The sequence below is a fragment of the Pungitius pungitius genome, chromosome 15 (assembly GCF_949316345.1).
Source record: "Pungitius pungitius chromosome 15, fPunPun2.1, whole genome shotgun sequence".
NCBI lineage: Eukaryota > Metazoa > Chordata > Actinopteri > Perciformes > Gasterosteidae > Pungitius > Pungitius pungitius.
In genome coordinates, this window is record NC_084914.1 from 7,437,378 (window position 1) to 7,457,071 (window position 19,694).

Below are 19,694 nucleotides of genomic sequence, written 5' to 3' on the forward strand. Positions count from 1 at the left end.
GTGAAATAAATCGGATGAAAGCTCACGCACTGCAGATGTGCACGGGCTCATGACTCAAAACTCAACTCAAAATAAAGGGCTCACCCATCTGGTTTATGGTTAACTTGGAAAATTCAGTCCTTAACAAACCACTTTGGTGTTTGGCCATGAGAGTACTTTTTCGTTCGGGAAACCGTGATTCTGCAGCTGCTGACACAGAAAGTCCTACACAACCACAACGCACACCTGCAAGGCGGAAGTGGAAGAAACCATGAGGTTTCATATATAACCCATTATAACCTCATGATATAAACGGGCAGAGACAAACCTAGTCCAACCGGCCTGTTGGGCGTCGAGCAACTTTCTGTAGAATAGTTGTGCAATCATGAAGCAATTCAGAGCTTTGGTAACCTCGCTAAAGGCAACGGAAGATCGTACAACTTAGACATATCTTAGGTTCTAAGATCATTTCCTGTCTTTCTGAGAAGATTGTACGAATATGTGCGAGCGCCAAACAGCTCACACTTACTATCTATACATACTCTCTCCCCTCGCCTTTTTCACCTAAATATTATCTGTTGAAGCCTTCCCCCAGCCTAACAGCAATGCATGGCTTCCCCAGAAAAGATACCCTTATCACTGCCCCACCCATGAGCTCTACGGTTGGGGGGGGGGGGGGGGGGCCACAGACAATCTACAATTAACACAGTATAATCAACCGCATCTGGACTGAAGGTAGAGCACGACCTAGAAATGGAGATCATGGGATCCAGGAAGTCTGAAAGAATTAGCACCTTGCATGCGAGACATTACCGGTACACTACACAAGGAAGCAGTGAGGGATAATTATGGCAACAATTCTGAGCAGTGGCGGACACTATTTATTTCCTTCCCAGCACACACAGAACATGCCTACTAGTAGAATGTCAGGAATGAAGGAATAAAAAAGCAAGTGTACTAATGCATGTACTAGTACTCAAATGTCTCCGATGCTGTGCAGAAACCACTATGGATGATGCAATTCTCATCCGAGGTGAGAGCAGTTGGGGTCCTTGGGAGGGTTGGACATCTTTTAAAGTTTTTTTTGGTGTGCTGCAGACGAATGATAAGCTATCAGTCTAAAAAGAGGGCCAAGTCTACACACACAGGGCTGGGCTCCAAAAGACTGACATCTTTGGTTACGTAATAACCCATGTTACTTTAGGACAGCAGTGAACTGAATGATCTCTGGTATTGGTTTTCAACATGGAGCCTCCAGAGGTGTGTATGCTCGCAAATACATGGGTCCAGTCATGCAAGAGCTTTTCCTGGATCTCCCCTTATGGTTAATATACTTAATGTAATTCTAATTTGAGAGTCTTGCTCAATGTGCATTGTTACTTATTATTTCTCCTAAATATTCTGTAACATTTGTCCACAATTACCAGCTCCTAAACTCTTGTTTCATTCAGTAATAAAGCAGCACATACTATGGACTAAAATATAATAAAGCCTACGGCTCTCCGTCTCTGACATAATATACTTTGCATTAAATCGCAGCCCCGAAGTGACCGTTGAAAGCTGGTGTGACACATTTACAGAGACAACAGCGACCACAAGTGGTCATTGTGAAGAACAACATCAATGGTGAGGTAAAAAAATATTTATTGACAAACGTGTCAGCCTCACAGACTTTTAGCATATCTGCTCATTAACACCATAACACATAAAAAACATCACTCACACATACATCACTGATTCATACACAGCAAAAACACACACACACATGCACACAAATTCACATCTGCAAACCAGTTTGACATTTCTTTCAGTGGCTGGGCCTGAAGGGGAACTGCAACCCCGTCATGAAGGGCTGAGCGGGGTACTGCGGGTGAGAGGAGGCCAGTGGCGGGTGTGTGGCAATGGGGGAGTGAGCAGCGTGTGGGCTGTAGGCCAGTGGGGGTGTGTGGATGTTGTTGTAGTACAGCACCGGGCCGGACAACACCAACTGGAGCAAACTGCAGGGGAGTAAGAATAAAAGACAAAAATGTTGAACAAAAAATACTTCATTCATCGTCATTTGTAGGCACAAGTTATAAGTCACGACAAAAGGACTTATTTTACAACGTATTTTACTTAAATTACCTGATCGGTTTCAATTTACATGGGAATCCCCATTTTTCTGTCTAAAACTATCAAATACTGTTCTTAAAACGGGACGGTACACCCCACTATCCAAACTTTCCTCTTATAGTCCTAAGTATTGCCCATAGAAATGTCAGCCTTCTCTTCAATGTAATGGGACACGATAGAACTGCTATTTTTAGCTACAATTTTCTTATCCGCCAAACGGTAACAGTGGAGACGCAAAGAAGAATCTATTAGTGGAGAAGCGGCTTGTTTTATGGGCAAGCCGTGACGCCAGCTAGCTCACGGGTGCTAGGTGAGCTAGCATGATAAGGTATAAATCCACACTTCTGTCTGCGCTGCGATGCGGTTGGTGGTTGTGGTTTAACAGAAAGAAACTAGATGGTAAATGAAAACCAACAATGGCTGTGGATATTTTCCAATATATATGTCTGGGCACTTTTGAGTGCCATTGAGTCCCCTTACATTCATTAGAAGGCAAACATCTCTGCAGCTGATAATATTTCGAAGGCCCGGCAACTGGCATCAAAACAATTTGGCCTCAACAATAGCACTACAGGTCAGAGGAAAATGTGTATTTAGGATAAATCGTCTGTTTTAAAGCATGTTTCTTTATATGATAAAAATAATTAAAAATGTTCTTTTTTTACATTATTCAAAACATTATACACTCACCGGCCACTTTATTAGGTACCCCATGCTAGTAACGGGTTGGACCCCCTTTTGCCTTCAGAACTGCCTCAATTCTTCGTGGCATAGATTCAACAAGGTGCTGGAAGCATTCCTCAGGGAGTTTGGTCCATATTGACATGATGGCATCACACAGTTGCCGCAGATTTGTCGGCTGCACATCCATGATGCGAATCTCCCGTTCCACCACATCCCAAAGATGCTATATTGGATTGAGATCTGGTGATTGTGGAGGCCATTTGAGTACAGCGAACTCATTGTCATGTTCAAGAAACCAGTCTGAGATGATTCCAGCTTTATGACATGGCGCTTTATCCTGCTGAAAGTAGCCATCAGAAGTTGGGTACATTGTGGTCATAAAGGGAGGGACATGGTCAGCAACAATACTCAGGTAGGCTGTGGCGTTGCAACGATGCTCAATTGGTACCAAGGGGCCCAAAGAGTGCCAAGAAAATATTCCCCACACCATGACACCACCACCACCAGCCTGAACCGTTGATACAAGGCAGGATGGATCCATGCTTTCATGTTGTAGACGCCAAATTCTGACCCTACCATCCGAATGTCGCAGCAGAAATCGAGACTCATCAGACCAGGCAACGTTTTTCCAATCTTCTATTGTCCAATTTCGATGAGCTTGTGCAAATTGTAGCCTCAGTTTCCTGTTCTTAGCTGAAAGGAGTGGCACCCGGTGTGGTCTTCTGCTGCTGTAGCCCATCTGCCTCAAAGTTCGACGTACTGTGCGTTCAGAGATGCTCTTATGCCCACCTTGGTTGTAACGGGTGGTTATTTGAGTCACTGTTGCCCTTCTATCAGCTCGAACCAGTCTGGCCATTCTCCTCTGACCTCTGGCATCAACAAGGCATTTCCGCCCACAGAACTGCCGCTCACTGGATGTTTTTTCTTTTTCGGACCATTCTCTGTAAACCCTAGAGATGGTTGTGCGTGAAAATCCCAGTAGATTAGCAGTTTCTGAAATACTCAGACCAGCCCTTCTGGCACCAACAATCATGCCACGTTCAAAGTCACTCAAATCACCTTTCTTCCCCATACTGATGCTCGGTTTGAACTGCAGGAGATTGTCTTGACAATGTCTACATGCCTAAATGCACTGAGTTGCCGCCATGTGATTGGCTGCTTAGAAATTAAGTGTTAACGAGCAGTTGGACAGGTGTACCTAATAAAGTGGCCGGTGAGTGTATGTGCTCACTGCAATTATGTCGATGGTTTTAAACTGTGTTGACAGTGCACTAAATCCACAGCAGGCGGAGGAGGAAAGGTTTCAGGATTGTTTATACTCCACATAGGACCCTAAAGCTGATAGTATGCTTACGATGCTCTTGTTCTCGCTCTGGCTGAAACCTGGTTACCATGGAAATGGTTCTAACGTAAAAGGGCACTGGACAGATAATGGTTCTTACTTGTTGTGTGGCAGGCGGGAACAGATGGCTCTCAGGTCCTCTGTAGAGAAAAGGCAGCGTGAAAAAGAAGCACACAACCACCACAGCACGGTTTGAAAATACAGTGAATTAAATGATTAGTTATTTGATTTGTCATTGATTATTGATCACACATTTGTTAAAATTTATGTGGAGGCCTGACGTTCATCTGAGGTGGTGTACTTAAAAAACGCACTAGCTAGGAAACAGTGAGACCATTAGGCTCATGTCACTTCAAGAAATTATACAATTTCTAATACTAGTTATGAATCTAGATCTCCCTGGTGAGAGAGTTTTATTCAGTCTTGATATCTTCTAGCTTTAGAGATGCCATCCTTCTTTCACTTATAATGAGACTACGATTTACTTAGCTTGTAGTGCTCAAAAAGACATTTTCCATAAACCATGACCCGATTACTCAAGATAATCCACAGACCTTATTGTGAGCAGTATCTTGTAGGAAAAGAAAATAGTTCCCACATGACCCCTTTCAGCACCACAGGCTGAGGGCCATATTGTTTGATTAGAACGTAGCGATCCAAAACCAAGCAATTCACACCATTGAAAAATAGTGTTGCTGGTGAGAGGAAGGATATGCGTTTTGGATTGTAAACAGAGTTGTATTTCAACATTTGTTTAAGTAATTTGCAGTCTCTGGCCCCATCATCAAAGCACTTTTGCCTTTGAGGCAACATATTATAAGGCGAGCATTGTAAATTAATATAAAATGCCCCTTCATCCACTTTTCGGGCCTCCCCATCCGTACCACTTGGGTCGGCATTTTAATAATCGTACCTCTCGAGCAGAGGAGAGCTCCATTGGCCATGGCCACCTGCAGGGCCTGAGCCAGCCGGTCCAGTGCCAGCTCAGAGAGGCCAGAAGAATCTGTGGAGGACGTGTGAGTGTGTTTGTCGGCCTGGTCCAACAGCCTGGAGAGGTCTGAGGTCAGTGCAGCCAGGGGCTCCATCTGGAGCAGCGCTAGGCGACCAAAAAGCCCCTTCTCATTTAGTATGTTTGGCAAAAGCATGAGCACCTACATGTGGCACAAAAGTGACAACAGCTTTGTTATCATCAACGTGTTTGTTGGAAGTGTTTTGCATACTTCATATAAAATCATACGGTGAGGTAAATTGATCTATACACACACCTGTAGGACGCTCAGATGGAGAGCAGAGAAAAGAGGCCCCACTTCCGGTTCACACTCAGCGGACCCATTAGTTAGCCCCTTCTTCTTGTCTCTACTGTAGATCAAGGAGGCTTTGACGCACCAACGCATCAGGCCCCCCAAGGGTGTGACATCAAGTGAGCTGATTGGCTGATTGCCAGCGAGGGCCGTGTTCAGGAAGTTGATTAGGACCAGACCTGGGTCCTCTTGGATCCACAAAACAATCATCTGGAGGAGTTCCAGAGGAGGGGTGAGCTCCTCTAAAAACAGAAAAAAATATTTGATTGATTTTGAGTTTTTAGGTTGCATTTTTTTAAATGTTTTTGTCACATTTGTGTTGTACAACCTGTGGTGAGGTCATAGAGGGTGGTGACAGCGGTGATGAACTGGCAGCAGAAGCGCGGGCTGGCATTGTGGATGTTCTGCAGGGTGGGCCCCGAGCCTGGCACCATACTACAGTAGTCGTCTACTAAAACCTGAGCCAGGCGCACACAGTACCCACGATGGGTTCTCTGAAGGGATCAAACATAATACCACAGGTATATTGTTTGGCTAAAGCCATGGTACACAAACACATCCTGGCCATAGATCGTTGGAATACATCTCACACATAAACCTCAAATTGCATGGAAGCTAAATATACAAACACTGAACATAATCCGCATTCTGTGTGAAAGTTATCCTGAACACCAACCTGTAACCAGGTAGCAGCACATTCCAAGATAGGAACCCTGCCCACAGCGATTGCCATGGAGACCAGCTTGCCTAACAGCGACATGCGACTTTCGTCTGCCTGGTTGCCTTGGAGACTGAAGAGGGCAGAGAACATGAGCTGGCGGACAGTATCGCGGCTCTGTTCCTGGAAACAGCTGCACATGATCTCCAAAAGCTGGAGCTCCTGCAGGGCACTCATCCGCTGAAAGGAAAACACATAGAAATAAAATCCATACTTTTGTGTTTATCTACTGCACAAGTGTGTGAGGGTCATGCCTTACCCTGGCTTGCGTGTTTCTGTCCTTGGGCGCATGCAGAATGAACTCCTCCACCAGCTCCTGGGTCTTGGAGTCAACCTGAGGAGGCTGCCTCCCTGACTGCACCAGGTTACAGATGTAGATGTCCAGGTGGTACAGCAGCTCCTTGGCTGCACTCAGGACATCGCGAGGCAGCAACGACTGACGAATGTCACCCATCGCCACCTAACGAGAGACCCGCACAAAACCGTTACGGGATTTTCAACACTCAATTCATGCAACTCGGGCGTGGCGATGTGGAAGGGACTTGTCGGAGATGCTTCTCGTGAATTACAGAGGACGAAAACGAACATAAACAAATCCAGCTCTAAAACGACAGTGCTGATTCCGAGCATATGTTTACGACACGAAATAGACAAAAACTACTTACACAAGAAGCATCAATCAGCAGCTATAACGAAGTGGTAATTTAACGTTACCCTTCTTCACAGATGTAAGTCAACGCGTCGTTGACTTACAGTCGTTTCTCCTCCAGCCTGCTGCTGGTTAGCAAGGTTAGCTAAATTGACTATTTCGAATTGCGCAACAAATCTTTCGTTAGTTATCAAATAGTTTAAGGCTTTTTTTGTTAAGAAACACGTGTATGTCGTTAGTTTGTGTCTCACTTCTGCAATACGATCTTAATACATTTAAACAATTAGCCGACGCTAGCTGAGACTAGTGAATGGTCTCCTGACGTCACAGCTCCACTTCCTGCTACTACGGAAGCCCGTGAGGGATGAAGTTTGGCCCTGCACGTTTCCATCCGAGTCGGTCCAGACTATTCACCCCACCTCAGATTTAGGCCGCATAAAATAAAATTCCTCGTTTTATATCTATTCGTATGGTGTTGTATAAATGTATTCCGTTGAAGCATTTGTATTTAAAATGAGACCATATTGTTATGGCAACTTTTTGGGGCGGAAGGTTATGCAAAATATTTGATAGTGGTGGTGCTGAATGGCCAAAACATATTTAACCTTAAATGGCGTCATTGCGTTACGATCCAGGCAGTGTTTGGAAAGTTCACTTTCTATATGAACTAGTTCAAAGTTCAGTTCACAAATTTTAAAATGAACTAGTTCAGTTCATAGTTCAAACTTAAAAATGGGAACTAAGTTCACAGTTTAGTTCTAGTTCAGTTCTTTTTTTCCCCATATGTTGCTGCAAGCTATTATTTTCAAAATTATTGCCACAGCCCAGAACCACAGACAGCAATTATTTTATCAGTTTTAACACTGAAGCTATGCATCAGATTTCATCTTCATATCCAGTTTTGAATCCTTATCCAACCAGGGTTTACATTAGCATTAAGGGGATTGTTGCTTTAATGTTGCTGTCCATTCACTCCACACTAGCAGCAGCTGCAGCGTTCACCCCTACAGTACATTCTCAAACACATGCTGCTTGAATGCTCTTTTTTAAATAAGCAATAAAAACACGACAGTTATCATTAAGGTGCAAATGTTTGCAAACAAAGGTCAGATTCCTCCCATCCTCACCGACCATGTCAGTAACTTCATTAAACTCATTTAAATTATTATACGCCGCCTCTTTGTTACACGCAGCTTTTTTTGATGACGCATGCGCAGTGCAACGCTGGAGGCTGGTGTTGCCAGATTGGGTATTTTTTCCGCTACTTATTAAGGCGCGTTTACGGTGTGTTTTCTATAAAAATCTCGCAACCTATTTGAACAACGTTAACCTGAAAGTTCAATGAACGCGTTCAGGCACAACACTGCCTCTGCCTCTCTTACGGATAACGGTACATGTAAGAAATGTAGTATATTTGTTTGCTTGGAGGCGAGGCTTAGTGAGTTAGAAGCACGGCTCCGCACCATGGAGGCTCAGTCAGTAGCCGCTGTTAACCAGCCATCTCCTATAGTCGGTGCGGACCACACAGACGTATCGTTTGCTCCTGCTAACCGTCCCCCGGCAACCCCGAGCGGCCGGGAGGCTGGGTGACTGTCCGGAGTGAGCATAAGTCTAAGTCGAAGCACACGGTTAACCACCAACCACTTCACGTTTCAAGCCGCTTCTCCACACTCAGCGACACACCTGCTGAGAAGCCAACTCTGGTGTTAGGTAGCTTCATTCTGAGGAGTGTGAGTAAGCGTCTCGTTATATCACTTTTGCAGCCAGCTCTATTGGATTAACATAATCGTGAACTAGTCCGGGCACCCAGAATACACAAACGTACGATGAAAACACTTCTCCAGTTTTTCAGTGTGTGTGTGTGTGTGTGTGTGTGTGTGTGTGTGTGCACGGGCAAGTTCCCTTGTGGGGCTGAGTTTGCAGTGCGTTTGTGTATTTACTTGTTTAATGTAAGTCAACAAGGCCCCATTGGACGCCTTACATGTCTTGGTTTCACCAACAAAACACATAATGATAATGTATTCACATGCCCTTCAAAAGGAATGTGTGCCATTTAGAGGTGATGATAGACACATTTGAGTTTTCAGTGCATTTGTGTATTTTTTGGAGCTACGGAGGCGGGGGGCGGCAACCAAGACCCCCGTGTAGACCATGCAACGCCGTATAGATCTTTGACTTGGAAGCTAATGAGACAACCACATAACCTTCTAAATAACCAGAGTGCAAATAAAGGAAAGTACATGTAAAGGGCAGAGGTAGTGGTTGTACAAGACAAAGCAACAACAATAACAAAAAAAAACACACTTCTCCAGGCAGAACTCTCTTAACTGAGTAGATTGGGGGAGAAACATTGCAGCATTAAATTCCCTGATTTTGTGTAAAAGGATTTTTGCTTAAATATTTCATTTTTCAAAATTATAAGTATACGATGTTAATTAAATGTTTAAATTAAAAAGTCAAGTCAAGTTAAAAGTGAGTCAGCAAGTTGAGTTGTCCTTGTGTCCTTTGCACCGTGAGCAGGAGTTGAACTTGACATGAATAGAGAATATTAAGTATATTTATTTGGAGGAAAAAAAATGCAACCTAAGATACATTTATTAAATTTAGGTATATGAGAGCAATGGGTGCATCTGATTCTATTTTCAACGTTCCCTTTTCTACGTTTTGAGTTATTGGCTGATTTTCTTTTCACCATCACAGTGGTGATGTTAAATGATACATGAATTGGACACTTTAGTGCTAAATGTGGTTTTGAAATAAAATCCACAATTCATTTTGTTTGAGTTTTCTGAGGGAAGGACCGCTCATTTCACTAAACACTCGTAGGCTCCTCTCTCCTCTCGCCGCCTCCTGACGTCTCGGGGTGGAGGATCTAAGAGAGAAGTAGAGGGAAATTGCCGTTAATCGGACTTTGTTGCGAGTGACGTGTGCTGGACTTTGCACGCTAACGCGGCGTTGCGGTGCAGGCTTCTTGTCTGCACGCCTTAATTTTTCACCAAAAATTTGGTGATCCTTCTTCGTGGCAAGATTGTCTTGCCACGAAGAAGGATCGTTGGACGCAGAAGGGCCCACCCACCACCACCTGGTCGTCAGGTTGTTCGGACGAACAGCCTGAGGACCAGCTTCCTGTTCGGTCCTTCCGAACAGCCTTCTGCGTCCAACGATCCCTTCTTCGCCGCAAGACAATCTTGCGTCCGAAGATCCGACCGTTGCGGACCATGGGGGTGCGGGCTGCCGCACTCCCAATGCTCCCGTCGTAGGAAGCCCTCAAAAAGCCCTCCGGCATTTCAAGACACCTGCGCCAAAGCAGCCGCGTCTCTCATCCGGAAAGCTCTCCAGAGTTGGAATAGCCTCCCACGCCAGAAGCATTGGGAGTGCGGCAGTCCGCACCCCAGCGGTGAATCTGATCTTGGAAACCCGCTCCTATATCTTGGCTTTGGTGGTGACGCTGTATGACGTCACGAGTCAGGAGTTGTTTATGGTCTCTTCAGTTTGCGGTGCGGTGAGTCCATAAACAACTCCTGACTCCGACATGACGCGTCGTGACGTCACAGAGCGTCACCACCAAAGCCAAGATATAGGAGCGGGTTTCCAAGATCAGATTCACCGCTGGGGTGCGGACTGCCGCACTCCCAATGCTTCTGGCGTGGGAGGCTATTCCAACTCTGGAGAGCTTTCCGGATGAGAGACGCGGCTGCTTTGGCGCAGGTGTCTTGAAATGCTGGAGGGCTTTTTGACCTTCCTACGACGGGAGCATTGGGAGTGCGGCAGCCCGCACCCCCATGGTCCGCAACGGTCGGATCTTCGGACGCAAGATTGTCTTGCGGCGAAGAAGGGATCGTTGGACGCAGAAGGCTGTTCGGAAGGACCGAACAGAAAGCTGGTCCTCAGGCTGTTCGTCCGAACAACCTGACGACCAGGTGGTGGTGGGTGGGCCCTTCCGCGTCCAACGATCCTTCTTCGTGGCAAGACAGTCTTGCCACGAAGAAGGATCACCAAATTTTTGGTGAAAAATTAACGCGTGCAGAAAAGAAGCCTGCACCGCAACGCCGCGTTTAGGGTGCAAAGTCCAGCACACGTCACCAGTGTTGGGAAAGTTCACTTTCTACATGAACTAGTTCAAAGTTCAGTTCACAAATTTTAAAATGAACTAGTTCAGTTCATAGTTCAAACTTAAAAATGTGAACTAAGTTCACAGTTTAGTTCTAGTTCAGTTCTTTTTTTCCCCATATGTTGCTGCAAGCTATTATTTTCAAAATTATTGCCACAGCCCAGAACCACAGACAGCAATTATTTTATCAGGTTTAACACTGAAGCTATGCATCAGATTTCATCTTCATATCCAGTTTTGAATCCTTATCCAACCAGGGTTTACATTAGCATTAAGGGGATTGTTGCTTTAATGTTGCTGTCCATTCACTCCACACTAGCAGCAGCTGCAGCGTTCACCCCTACAGTACATTCTCAAACACATGCTGCTTTGAATGCTCTTTTTTAAATAAGCAATAAAAACACGACAGTTATCATTAAGGTGCAAATGTTTGCAAAGAAAGGTCAGATTCCTCCCATCCTCACCGACCATGTCAGTAACTTCATTAAACTCATTTAAATTATTATACGCCGCCTCTTTGTTACACGCAGCTTTTTTTGATGACGCATGCGCAGTGCAACGCTGGAGGCTGGTGTTGCCAGATTGGGTATTTTTTCCGCTACTTATTAAGGCGCGTTTACGGTGTGTTTTCTATAGAAATCTGGCAACCTATTTGAACAACGTTAACCTGAAAGAACGCGCCGTAGACACCAGGATGAACGAGTTCACAGTAACGTTCATCGGGCATTAATACAGTACGTTCAGTTCACGTTCACCCAAAATATGAACGAGTTCATGAACTATCGTTCAGGCACAACACTGGATCCAGGACATATGAATTACAGAGACGAACGCGTAAAGACACATATTTAGTCCCTTCTGAAAAAGGACTATGTGTGAATAGAATTCTTAAACGCCATATTGGGAATCACTTTTATAGAGTAATCGGGGTAATCAACACGTGCGCGCGCGCGCCAGGCACCGGACCGCCCGATGAGGAAAAAAGAGAACAGAGGCGCGCTCCCGGCTGCACTTCTGCGCTCTTGCACTTTACGGTCCCGTCGACTGTGATCCCAAGCAGCCCGAAAGATGACCATCAACACCTTGGCTAGAGGAGGCTGCAACCGGGAACAAATGGCATGCTTTCAGAAGGTATGTTTCCATGATTGTGCCTACTTTACTTATTTCACAAAATGCGATAGATCATGACATAATGTTTGAAGCCGAAAATACACATCCGGTGCGAGGATGAGAGCAAGTTAAGAAAGGTTGGAACATCAAGATGTGCAGTTTTATCCGAATATTTTAACCATGCATGTTTATTTTTTATGTTCTTGGTATCTGCATCTGGGTGTGCGTGCTGTTTCGTGTATTAATACGTGTGTGTGTGTGTGTGTGTGTGTGTCTCTTTTACAGATGGAGAAAGTGATTGTGGCAATGCAGGACCCTGACATGGGCATGAAGATGAGAAACCAGAGGCTTCTTATCACTGTCATTCCACACGCCATGACAGGTGCGTGTGTGCATGCGGCCCTTTATGTCACAGGGTCTCAGCGTCTATGTGTGGATATGCAGGTTGCAGCCTGTGTTTGTCCCAGTGATCATGCATTATGCAGCCGGGTTTAAATGGGAGAATACTTTGTGCTTAACAGAGCGGGGGGGGGATTTGTCCTATTTTCTTGTCACCTTTTTGTTCTGTTACTCTTTTCTTTTTCTTCAGGCCGTGATATGATTACCTGGTTGATCCAGAAATACTGTATCTGTGAGGAAGGTAAGTGTGTTGATACATATATTTACTATTAATACGATAGAGAGTATTTGCTGTCATACGCTCTCTCTGTTTCCCTTGCACTCTGTGTGTTGTTGTTAGTGTGTTGCCAGGATATGGGGTTTTCTCTCCTTCTGTTGTGGTGAGTTTTGTGTGTGTGTATGCGTGTGTATTTGTGGGTGTGTGTGTAATGTGGGTGTTGCGGTTTCAAGTAAACAGAACCGGGTGAACCCCAGAGGAACTAGGTTTGATTAGCTCACCTGATGATCTGGGTTTGATTAGCGTCCCTGTGGTAGTATTTTTTCCCCTCTTGAGACTTGATCCTTTACGTAAAGTGAATTAGAGGTCGGAAAAGATAGCCCTGTGGTCCCCTTTGCCTCAGAGCAAACGGAAGGAGGAAAGAGAAGACCCAGTCAGCAAAGGGAGAGAGGGCGGTAAGAGCTGATTAAAATGCATTGCATAGCTTTTTTTGGTGGCTGTCAGTCATGGAAATAGGGCTCTTTAACAAATGACGTGTTTCATCACTGGGTCAAAGCCTTCATTTGAGAGGGATTGCTGACAGAGTGCAGGTGTATATTTTTTTTTAAAGTAATGAGGGATTCGTTCTACACTTTTTCTGATTGATTGACTGGATTTTCTGCTTTCCTTCAGCTGAATTTAAGAGCTTTACCACTAATGAATCTTTCTTGTGCCACCAAAAGCCATACAGGGATAAACCTGCCATCCAGCACCTACTGAAATAAATGGCTGGGTGAACTGCTTTATTGAATACAGCCCCATAGTCACTTAAGGAAAGTGAAACTGTGCGAAGAGTTGTGTCTTCTGTGGTGTTTAACAGAGGCTCTGCACATAAGTGGGATGCTGGTGAGGTACGGGTACGTTTACCCTCTCAAAGAGCCCAGATCTCTCGTGTTACGGCCCGACGAGTCCCCCTACCGCTTCCAGGTAAGTCGGACCTCCCTTCGTCCACCTGCTTGTGAAGAAACCCAAACGCCCCCCCCTTCCTGTTAAAGCGCGTTACCACTTTTGACTGAAGTGATCAGCGGCTCGTCTTCCTTCCTTTCCATTGCACTCCATTAGCCCACTTTCTTAATTTCCTAAATTGATCCGGGCACTCTCTGCCACTTTTTAAATCACCCGCTTCACAGTCAATCTCGATCATAAAAAGTCACTTTGTTTTTCTTAGACTCCTTACTTCTGGACGAGTACCCGGTGGCCTGCATCAGAGCTGGACTACGGTGAGGCAAAGCCAAAAAAAAGAATTCAGAAGGAAGCAAAAAGAAAGCTTCTAATCAAATAAAAAACAAAAGAGTTCTAATAAGCATTTGAACTGAACTGTTCTCCTTCTTATATGCCATCAGCAATCTATTTGGCTAAAAAGAACATCAGAAAACAAGGAGAACTGATGGAGTATGAAAAGGTGAGGAAAGTGTGTGTCTGTGTGTGTCGTCATTGATGCATTAGCCCAGGCTAACGGGCCTATGCCACTATTATTTTCCTGCTCATCTTTCCGCTCTGTGTTTTTGTTTTTCTCATCCATCCCTTGTCCTTGTCCCTCTTCCTTTTTAGGAGAGGTACAGCGTGTTACACAAGAGGATCAACCACACCTGGGACTTTGTTGTGATGCAAGCCAGAGAGCAACTCCGGTACACTCACAAGACGACAAACACACACGCACACACACGCGCAGGCTTACATAATCACACACACTGACACACACTGACACACAGTTAAAGACACGCAAACATAAACTTACAGTGTGATTTATGTTTAAGGGCATCCAAACAGAGGAGGAAGGCAGACCGCATTGTTCTTGAATGTCAGGAACAGGCCTACTGGCTCATCAACAGGCCGCAGGTACGTTGACTGTTAGTACTCCATTGTGTTGTACTATGTACCAAAGGAGTATCCAATGAATGAATATCCTCCCAGACAGTCACTTACTGTCTGAACAAAAACACGTATGCTTGGCTGCTGGTCCAGTTCTCTCTGCTTTTTAGTTAACCTTAAATCCTCCGTTTGCTGTCTTCGATCTCCACTGACTGACGAAAAAGTGATAGGTAACCAAGACAACGCAAGTTGGTTTCAAACGAAATCACACAAGTGTGCAATTAGGAAAGGGGATCCAGACACTTATGTTTTTCTCAACAAACAGAAATAAATTGAAATTAAATAAGACATAACAAGAGCCTGATCCATTGACAGGGTCCATTAAAGGAGAACCTTTATTTATATTTACCCCCCCAAAGAATGCATGGTTACGCCCTTGCTATGTACTATTTTATACTATACTATACTGCACTCTGCTACTATACTTTAGTATACCATCGCATACCACACTATACTTACATATACTATAGTTTCACAATGTGTTGATACACTATATTGCTCTTCATCATACATTATTGTGTAATACTGTGCTATAGTGCTCTGCACTCCACTGTACGATGCTGCATTACTACTGTACATACTGTACAATGCATTACTTACTATACTATACTATTCTGCCCTATTCAATACATTACTCTGCTAAACTACAACGGCATATACAATAGTGAATGGAACTATAGTCTCCACGGTGCTCTGCTAAACTATGCAATACAATGAAACATGTTTTACTGTATTTAAAACAGTCTGATGGTTTTTCTGCCACAACATGAAACATTCAGCCCATCTGGTAAAAGGGGAAACAGAGAGAGAGAGAGAGAGACTTTCCTTATGTTGTCTTATATATAACTTAGATGTAGACAAGTAGAGAGGAGGACCAGAGGGAAAGGACAGACGTGGGGAGGTGGAGGGTTTGGGGGAGGCACTACATTGTGTCCTGCCTTTATGAATTAGGGACGAGGACATGGAGGAAAAGAAAGAGAAGCTTAAGAGTAAAAATCCGAGCCGGTGGAGTGGAAAGCTCAAGGAAGGATAAGTGCTCACTCACACGCATGTTCTCAGCAGGCGCACACACACACACACATTACACTTAGTTATTAATGCGCGTATGTGTGTGTGTGTGTGTGTTTCTTTCAGCCCGGGGCACATAATGTGTTGGACATGGGTCTGGAGAGACCAAATAACTTGAGCGTACGGGTTACACTGGTCAGTGACATCATCACATTTCTTTATGTCTCCTTTGAAAAATCCGTTCCAACATGTCTCCTATGTGCCCGTCTATTGTGCCTATTTAATGTAACCGATGTGCCCGTCCCTATTTAATTGTTGTCCCTCTCTGTCTTGCTGCTGGGATTGTCGCAAAGTAAGTGTGAAAGTAAGCTTTTAAGCTACAGTGTGGATGATTACAGGACATTCCAATAACTATAATTATGAACCAAGATTAAACATGACATCGTAGCACCTTCCTTGTCACTCATGTAGGTGATCACTGATTAGAGCCATTTCTAATTGGGTAGCAGCCGTGAAAAAAAATTGATAATTGTATACGTTCTACGTCATGACCAGTGTATAATGTTACACCGTACATTCCTTACATGTCAGAATATATCCTGCTTTAATATTTAAAGCCATTGGTTTTATGGGTGAACCCAAACAGTCACGGCCCTCAGCTATTGATGTATAAATGTATGATGTGGTCATTGTGAGGCCCAAAGTGACGACAATGTGTTTCTCTTAACAGAACTAGAACAGTGACTTCTACAAAAGTGAGGTAAAAATCACATATAATGTAAACACCCTGGACTATAAGTACATTGAGTGTATCTTTCAGCTCTCTTTTTGTGCCTGATGTTGACAGATTGAAACCTGTCGAAGGGCCCTGGGGAGAAACCGTGTGAAGTCATCCATCTGCCTAGAAAGGTATGTGTCAATTTGAAAAACACACACACACACACACACACGGCCCAGAACTGAGCTCTATGTCTCAAGTGTAAGGCTTAGTGCTCCCACTATAAGAGCCACTAATGGATGCTTCCCGGAGCAAGTAAGAATTAGTGGCCATTAACTCGTATGATCTGCTGCACTAATCCAATAGAGCTGTGTGTGTGTGTGTGTGTGTTTTTGTGTATGATGTGCCTGTGCATTTGTGCGTGGACGTGCAGCTTCGTGAAATACAGCGAGCAGTACCAGAACCACGACCCCATTATGCAAGGCTGCCTTCCCAGTAACCCCTGGATCTCTGACGACACCGCACATTGGACAATGAATCTACAAATGTGAGAAATTAAACACAGATACACACGTATCCACGTGTTCAGTCATTAAGTTTAGCTGGTTTCAGCGTTTGCTGCACCGGGTTGACCTGTCAATTAATGGTTTGCGTACAAAGTTACCTCAGAAATTCGTAGTGAGGTGAATGTGTTGATGGTGTGTCTTCGTGAGCAGGGTGCCAATACCGACACGTCTAAGAGTGGAACGCTGGAGCTTCAGTTTCATGGAGCTCCTCAACGACATCATGGGGAGGCGGGAGTTCATGATCTACCTGGAGAAAGAGTTCAGCGGTAGGGAAGAGGGACTGAAGTGATATATTAATCTGTGTATTCAAAATACAAACGTGGAAACGTGTATCATGATAAGAGAGAGAAAAATGAATATAATTGTTTTATAGGACAACCAACCTGAACTGATCATTAATCCTATTAGCATTCATAATTTCATAATTTCCCCAAATGACCTGTTCTGTACTGATGCACACTTATGAAACGTTGCCCCATGGCTCATGGTTTTTCCACAGCGGCTAACCGTGATATCTAAAGTTTTGTTTGTCACATTTTCCTCCGAACATACCCAACGTGCCACCGTGCGTCTCCCTGCTAGCGGAGAACCTGTGCTTCTGGCAGGCCTGCGAGGATATCCGCCACGGAGAAAGTTCCAGGATCGTAGAGAAGGTGGAAGAGATCTACAAGTAAGTGTTCAGGCACACGAAAAAAACAAAACACAGAAATACACCATGCGTATTTACCGTCAGGTGACCGCGAGTCGTTGGTTTGCGGCTCAGACACTTCCTGACTCCCGGAGCTGCTCGATGGGTCAACGTGGACAGCAAGACGATGGATAAAACCCTGAAAGGGATCAGGCATCCGCATCGATTTGTCATGGACGACGCACAGATGCACATCTACTTTCTCATGAAGAAGGTTTGACCTCTGACACATTGCAATTTGATATTTGAGACTTTTACCTTTTAAGTATAAATCTGAAATAACAGGTCTCCACATTCTGAATGGTGCATACCATCAGATATGCATGTTTTACCAAAAACACATAACCTTACAAATCTGGCCAGTTATTTCCCAAAAATAACTATTAGTTTCAATGGAATATGAAGATCTTTCAACAAGCTTCACAATTCTGCTTATTGATTTTCCATTAAGATAAAAACGATGATAAAAATTTTAGATCTGAAGGTTCACCATAACCACATATCATCAGCGTAGTTATAATCATGTTTGTGTGTGTGTGTGTGTGTGTTAAGGACTCTTACCCAAGATATCTGAAGTCGGACCTGTATAAGAACTTGCTGGCCAAAGCTATTGTCCCCCTGGAGACAAAGAAAAGGTAAAACTGCACATTCAGTTCCTCTTTTCCGCTCCTTTTACACGATCAGATTAATTCTCCAACCTTCCTCTTCTTCCTCTCAGTGTGTTTCCCTTCATGAGACGCCACCGGCACTCCAGCCCCTCCCCTGCTCAGGTGGACGGACAAGCAGGTACCAACTCCGCAGCCGGCTCCCACATCTGATGTCCGGGGGGGGGGGGGGGCCCAGAGAGACGCACTCTCAGTCTCCATCGTCTCTGTTTGTTGCCGTAGCAACCAACCGAGGACTTGTCAAAGTAAAAGTATCAGAGCTTTGCTTTTCCACCGCAGTAGAAAACGCAGCGTATCTGCGTCTCGGCTTCCTCCCACAGGACAGCAGCATCACATGTTTCTCCCAGAGCTACGACAGCGGAGCAAAAAACAGCTTCCAGTGCTGCACAAACATTCTGCATCCCGCCTCCTCCCTCTCTACCTCTAGAGCCTTCGTTTAGAATCTCCTCTGTCTTTCATGAGCAGGTTTTTTTAGTCAAGTGGTATAGTTTATGGAGCAATAAAAAATGTAAATATGTATTTTGTCAAAACTTTGCCTCTGCATGCGCGTGTCCATCGTACAATTTGCTGGTTTTGTTCATGCCACGCTGTTGCCGTTCATCTTGCTTACATCCCAAGGAAATAAATAAAATATCTTTGGCTCCGAGTTCTGCATGCTGTGGTCGACTGTGGATGTGCTTCCCTTTTTTTGGAACTTCTTTCCTTGTGACTTGTTTTTAATCTTGTCTTTCTTTTATGTCCTCGGTTTCCTCGTGGCCTTTGGGTCTATTTCTACCACAAAGCCTCGATGTGATTTGTTTGATCGACCTGACGTGGTGGCTGTGTGATATCGAATTATAGAGCTCAAGTCACTCGACTGCTATCTGCAAAAACAAGGCCCGGGTCTGTTCCTTAGAGGGACATCTGTCTGCACATCATGTTCTCTTTATCTACTGCTTCTGTGTCTGAATTAATTCATTTCCTCTACACGGTTCCCCTTCATCAATGACCTTTCTATTTTTTTTTTGCCTCCATTAATCCCGTGGGAGCCGCAGTTTCCTCTACTGGACTGGCTTCCTCTGCTGGCTGAATGTGGTCAAAGCTACCGGCATTCTATGATCTTTTAAATGAGGTGGTCACAACCTTTTTATCTTGTGAGCCACAGACATGTAGAACTTTCTACACCTCTTCACAAAGGACGTGTGAACATGAGTTGAGAGCAGTTCCAAAGCAGGACGTTTCTTTCCCAGACCCTTGTATATTAGGTGTGGGCTGACAAGGTGGAAGTAGACTATATTTTGAAAGCAAAATAGCAAAAGGCAATGACATGATATTTATAAACAATAAGCATAAATGAACAGTCATTTTCTTTCCCAACTTATTAATTATCTCAATCCCAGGGTTGGAAATCACAGCCCTAAAACCACCACATATTCAAGCTCCAACTAAATCATTTTTGTGTGATGGGGACTTATGTCACAATCACTACAACACTACTGAGCAAATGACCTTTTAGGTGACTGTTTAGGTTAAAGTG

General features: G+C 44.4%; 2 protein-coding genes across 2 annotated transcripts; one reads left to right on the top strand and one right to left on the bottom strand.

The window, feature by feature from the left end:
- Nucleotides 1-1,606: 1,606 nt before the first annotated feature.
- Nucleotides 1,607-7,224, bottom strand: ints15 (integrator complex subunit 15). The gene is made up of 8 exons (XM_037459551.2): nt 6,802-7,224; nt 6,396-6,596; nt 6,095-6,316; nt 5,747-5,912; nt 5,383-5,660; nt 5,031-5,268; nt 4,218-4,257; nt 1,607-1,976 (listed from the first exon to the last, which is right to left on the bottom strand). The coding sequence occupies exons 2-8, from the start codon at nt 6,588-6,590 to the stop codon at nt 1,787-1,789; spliced, it is 1,329 nt and encodes a 442-aa protein (XP_037315448.2). The 5' UTR covers nt 6,591-6,596; nt 6,802-7,224; the 3' UTR covers nt 1,607-1,786.
- A 4,461-nt stretch (nt 7,225-11,685) lies between these two features.
- rgs11 (regulator of G protein signaling 11) lies at nt 11,686-19,445 on the top strand. Its single transcript, XM_037458938.2, has 17 exons — nt 11,686-12,027; nt 12,292-12,388; nt 12,596-12,646; nt 13,482-13,588; nt 13,830-13,881; nt 14,005-14,063; nt 14,213-14,289; nt 14,419-14,500; nt 15,668-15,736; nt 16,278-16,301; nt 16,389-16,450; nt 16,693-16,806; nt 16,976-17,091; nt 17,408-17,495; nt 17,589-17,727; nt 18,066-18,148; nt 18,232-19,445. The coding sequence occupies exons 1-17, from the start codon at nt 11,965-11,967 to the stop codon at nt 18,329-18,331; spliced, it is 1,383 nt and encodes a 460-aa protein (XP_037314835.2). The 5' UTR covers nt 11,686-11,964; the 3' UTR covers nt 18,332-19,445.
- Nucleotides 19,446-19,694: the final 249 nt, after the last annotated feature.

What these genes read in the sequence shown, in the direction of transcription:
- rgs11 (XM_037458938.2), top strand. Translation starts at nt 11,965, where the DNA reads ATGACCATCAACACCTTGGCTAGAGGAGGCTGCAACCGGGAACAAATG. An exon ending in AACTGATGGAGTATGAAAAG is followed by an intron (nt 14,064 to 14,212) that starts GTGAGGAAAGTG and finishes CTTCCTTTTTAG; the next exon opens with GAGAGGTACAGCGTGTTACA. An exon ending in GTGACTTCTACAAAAGTGAG is followed by an intron (nt 16,302 to 16,388) that starts GTAAAAATCACA and finishes TGATGTTGACAG; the next exon opens with ATTGAAACCTGTCGAAGGGC.
- ints15 (XM_037459551.2), bottom strand. Translation starts at nt 6,590, where the DNA reads ATGGGTGACATTCGTCAGTCGTTGCTGCCTCGCGATGTCCTGAGTGCA. An exon ending in TCCATCTGAGCGTCCTACAG is followed by an intron (nt 5,269 to 5,382) that starts GTGTGTGTATAG and finishes TGCCACATGTAG; the next exon opens with GTGCTCATGCTTTTGCCAAA. An exon ending in TCCCGCCTGCCACACAACAA is followed by an intron (nt 1,977 to 4,217) that starts GTAAGAACCATT and finishes ACTCCCCTGCAG; the next exon opens with TTTGCTCCAGTTGGTGTTGT.